The sequence below is a fragment of the Silurus aristotelis genome (assembly GCF_946808225.1).
Source record: "Silurus aristotelis genome assembly, chromosome: 14".
Taxonomy (NCBI): Eukaryota; Metazoa; Chordata; class Actinopteri; order Siluriformes; family Siluridae; genus Silurus; species Silurus aristotelis.
In genome coordinates, this window is record NC_139587.1 from 29,043,866 (window position 1) to 29,048,865 (window position 5,000).

The 5,000-nt window shown below is 44.1% G+C and overlaps 1 protein-coding gene across 1 annotated transcript in view; it reads right to left on the reverse strand.

The window, feature by feature from the left end:
* The window catches only part of lrp5 (low density lipoprotein receptor-related protein 5), a 61,839-nt gene that overhangs the window by 28,497 nt on the left and 28,342 nt on the right, over positions 1-5,000 (reverse strand). Inside the window, exons 9-11 of the mRNA XM_083561278.1 lie at positions 3,481-3,697; positions 3,042-3,331; positions 590-816 (exon numbers count right to left, since the gene is read on the reverse strand). Of these exons, the coding sequence (XP_083417404.1) occupies positions 590-816; positions 3,042-3,331; positions 3,481-3,697 (734 nt within the window). The remainder of the gene's footprint in view (positions 1-589; positions 817-3,041; positions 3,332-3,480; positions 3,698-5,000) is intronic.

Sequence of the window (5,000 nt, forward strand, 5' to 3'; positions counted from 1 at the left end):
TTTTACAGACACACACCGAGACCGTGGCGTGTTGAAACATGTGGCCACACACACACACACACACACACACACACACACACACACACACACACACACACACACACACACACACACACAGTCATTTGTGTAAAGAACTGTGCCCTGGAGGAATGAGTGTGTGTATTAAAGATTTAAAGATATAAAGTCATTAGGAGTGTGTGATTACATAACCACTGAAATCCTAAAGAGGCATAAAGAAACACGTTTATACTTCTGTTTACACACACACACACACACACACACACACACACACACACACACACACACACACACACACAGTGTGATTTACTGAAATCTACTAAATATATAGATGACAGAGCAACGGGGCGGGGCCAGTATTAATAAAATGAAGTGGGCGGAGTGAGTGATGTAAGGAAGTGAAGTATAACTTTAATTAATTAACGTTTTAAATAAATCAGAACTGAGGAAATGTGGAAACGAAAAGTGCTGCACTTGGTTTTTGCATGAAATCTGTTGCTACGTAACCATGGCAACCGGCCATCATTACAGACATTCTGCTCAAAAAGCGAAAGATAAACTGTACGCTCACCCGTTAGCGGGATCCAGTGCTAGCGAGCGAGGGTTGTCCAGGTCTTTACACACCAGAACTTGCCGGTACTGACCGTCGAGACGGGCCACCTCGATCCTGTTGGTTCCGGTGTCGGCCCAGTAGATGTTTCTGCCCATCCAGTCCACAGCCATGCCCTCAGGATAATCCAGACCGAACTCGATCACCGCCTCCACGCTGCTACCATTCATAAAGGCACGGCTAATCGTCTGGTACACACGACAACCCAAGCGGTTAGCATTAACATTTACTGCTAGGATAAACTTCAAACAGTTAGTCTGTAATGCTAAAGCTAATCAACTGAAAGAGATCATAACCCTGCACAGCTATCATTCCATTCACTTTGTTGCAGTACACAAAGCATGTAGCAACATTAAAGTAGAAACTCAGTCAAATGTGACCCAAGTAAAAGTGTCCTTTTAAAATGTTTACTTGAGTAAAAGTACAAAATTATTTGCCTTCAAATGTACTTAAGTTTCCAAAGTAGTGATTTATTATAACTCTAATGTTCCTATTATCATTTTTATCACCAGACTCTTTACTTAATCACCTCATGTGTGTTGTGTTGAGTTCGAGTCTGGAGTTTCTTCATTGTTTTTTCCTCTCTAAATGTACTGCATGCTTTGGGAAGCTCCACTCTGCTTCAGCTACATACTTCTCAGATACATTGGATACAATTCTGAGCTCCATTTTTGTATTAATATCACCCTAAATGCATTTATTGCACAGTTAAATACACGTAATTGTGCAAAATTTATCAAACTTTTAGAACCAAAAACCGTAAAAACTCCTTGGCTAATTGTAGCCATAAGATACAAACACCAATTATAATACTTAAAATATATTACTTTTAAATGAGTCTTTAAGCTGCACTGGAGATTCTCATTACTGACCTCAGTTCAGGACCTTTTAAGTACAATCCCAGTAACTACAGGGGAATAAAGTTGATCAGTCACACCATGAAGTTCTGGGAAAGAGTAGTGGAAGCCAGGTTGAGAGAAGAGGTGACCATCTGTGAGCAGCAGTATGGTTTCATGCCGAGGAAGAGCACCACAGACGCCTTATTTGCTTTGAGGATGTTGATGGAGAAGTATAGAGAAGGTCAGAAGGAGCTGCATTGTGTGTTTGTGGATTTAGAGAAAGCGTACGACAGGGTGGAGAGAGAGGAGTTGTGGTATTGTATGAGGAAGTCAGGTGTGTCAGAGAAGTATGTGAGGGTGGTGCAGGACATGTATGAGGACAGTGTGACAGCAGTGAAGTGTGCAGTAGGAACGACAGACTGGTTCAAGGTGGAGGTTGGACTGCATCAAGGATCGGCCCTGAGCCCTTTCCTGTTTGCAGTGGTGATAGACAGGTTAAAGGATGAGGTCAGACAGGAGTCTCTGTGGACTATGATGTTTGTGGATGATATTGTGATTTGTGGTGAGAGTAGGGAGCAGGTGGAGAAGAGCCTGGAGAGGTGGAGGTACACGCTGGAGAGAAGGGGAATGAAAGTCAGTAGGAGACAGGGTACATGTGTGTGAATGAGAGGGAGGGCAGTGGAGGGGTGCGGTTGCAGGGAGAAGAGGTGGAGAAGGTAGAGGAGTTCAGGTACCTGGGGTCTACAGTGCAGAGTAATGGAGAGTGTGTTAGGGAAGTGAAGAAAAGAGTGCAGGCAGGGTGGAGTGGGTGGAGAAGAGTGATAGCAGGAGTGATTTGTGATCTGTGAGAGTGAAAGGGAAAGTTTATAGGACTGTGGTGAGACCTGAGATGTTGTATGAAAGACAGGAGGTGGAGCTGGAGGTACCAGAGCTGAAGATGTTGAGATGTTCGTTGGGAGTGATGATGATGGACAGGATTAGAAATGAGTTTATTAGAGGGACAGTGCATGTAGGACGTTTTGGAGACAAGGTGAGGGAGGTGAGATTGAGATGGTTGGACATGTGCAGAGGAGGGACATGGGGTATATCAGTAGGAGAATGCTGATGATGGAGAAACCAGGAAGGAGGAAAAGAGGAAGAACAAGGAGGAGGTTTATGGATGTGGTGAGTGAAGACATGCAGGTAGTGGGGGTGAAAGAGGCAGATGTAGAGGACAGAGTAATGTGAACACTGAATATCTGCTGTGGAGACTCTTAATTAAAAGAAGAAGAAGATCTACATAAAGAGAGGAGTGATGGAGCTGCATACACAGCTTTATCTATTGCACCCCTACTTCTTTCCTCTTTTATCTAAATTAGGCTCCTGGGGGTTAGAACTTTATTCGTCATTGAATATTTGATTTCTGGATCGAATGGAGTGAAGTTACAGTAAAAATCTCCCCAAATGGAAATACTTCAGTAAAGTACAGTAACACATTTCAGTTCACCACTGAAAAACTAAAATACAGTTAGCATTTTTTAGAATAATTCTTGTTAGCGTTAGCGTGAGGGTTTTAGATAAATATATGAGGGCACCTTGGTGTTAACGTCAGTCCAGAAGATTCGGTTCTCTGCAACGTCAAAGTCGAGCGCTGAAGCCTCTTTGATGCCGCTGAGCGGGATGGCCACGTCGTTGCTGTTGGTTCCCAGCGAGATGCTGCGGATGTCCGCGCGGTTGGTAAAGAGCAGGAATGCTTCAGGAACTATGCATGTGCGCAGATCGCTGAGGAGCTCCAGACCCATCGGACACGCGCACGTGATTCCCCGCGGGCCGTTAAAACACAGGTGACTGCAGCCACCATTGGACTCACTACAGCCGTTAGTGCCTAAACACACACACACACACACACACACACACACACGCACAGATAAACCAAAGTGAATAAATCCGTTTCACAGCACCGTGTCTTGTGTTTATGTTCAGTTGCTGGTGATCAGTGAGTGAAGGCTCCTGTTCCTCATTTCATTTCCTTACCGAACACCTTGGTGACTTTGGTGGCTTTGAGGCCCATGAGGTCGGGCAGCTGCTCAACGATGACCTCGCGTGTGATCTTGGTGGTGTGAACTCGCTCGATGCTCCTCCGCTGCCAGTCGCTCCAGTAGATGTAGTCGCCCAGCAGCGTGAAGCCGAAGATGTGCGGCAGTTTATCATCCAGCAGAGTCACTCTGTTTGAACCGTCCACGTTTATCACCTACACACACACACACACACACACACACACACACACACACACCAAATACACACACACACCAAACACACACATCAATCATCCTCAGAAAGCTTCTTCACTTCCTTCACAAATTTCACATGAATCAGAAAATCTTTCCATCATGGCTGAGGTTCACTGATGACACGTCCACAATGTTAATGCTTTTAAACATGAATATTATATACAATTATTACTAATAGTTCATTTTATAGCTTCTCTCAGGTGCACTGCTACAAGTAGTGTGTTTATGTTTCTACAGTTTCTATCCAGATGTCAGCAATATATCACGTGTTGTCAGGATCAAAGGAATCTGCTGTGAGATCTTCAGAATCAGCACTGCGGTGATAAGAGTAAAGTACATGCTGCTTGAAGCTGTTCCTGTAATCAGATTTCGAGTTGTTGTTGAACCAGGACCCACTAGCAGGCGTCCAATCACATCAGCATTTTCACCTCCTTTGATTGGATGGTCAGAGAGCATCACTAGTCAGACCTCACAACCTGCCTTGAGTTTAATCTCAAATCCATTCCTGTGGATTTAAAAACTGTGTTTTATTCCACAATGACTGACAGAGGAGAAGAAACTGATTTAACCACAGAACATTTACAAGCACATTTACAAGACTTTTCAACAAAAGCTGGACATGGTGAGGAAAAGTCGCCAAAACAGTTCAAAACAGTTGTTAACATTTTTTATGAACCATTTATACTTCTGTGTTTTCTTTCCTGTAGAAGTTCCACAAAGGCTTCATCATCAGGGATAAACACACATCATTCACCTTCACTCTTAAATTCTGTAAAGCTGCTTTGAGACGATGTCCGTGTGAAAAGCGCAGTAGAAATAAACTTGACTTGACCTAAGGTCTGTTGGTGAAACACACAGGCGGTACTGGATTAGGGTAAAGGGAAGTGAACGAGGGTGTGTTAGAGGCAGGATTGGGACGCAGCGTGAGGACGTAAACAGTCAGATGAATGTGTTGACGCTGATGGACGAGCGTTATAATTCAGCATATTGTTCCCTGTGTGAAGACACGCAACACAAAAGCTTCAAAGAGCCCTGGGACTTTCAATGCTGGGATTCTGTAGAACGAGGGAGGGAGGGAACGAGGGAGGGAGAGAAGGAGTATGGAGGTGACTGGTTGATTTATTTCTGTATTCGTTCCAGCTGCTGGCTGTGTTACTCCTCACAAACGGCAAAACCAGAAAGAGAAAGAATGCAGCATGTTGTTGTAGTTTCTCTCGCTTTGAACAGGAGGTGTCCCTCTGTGCACTGAAATATAAAGCCCTA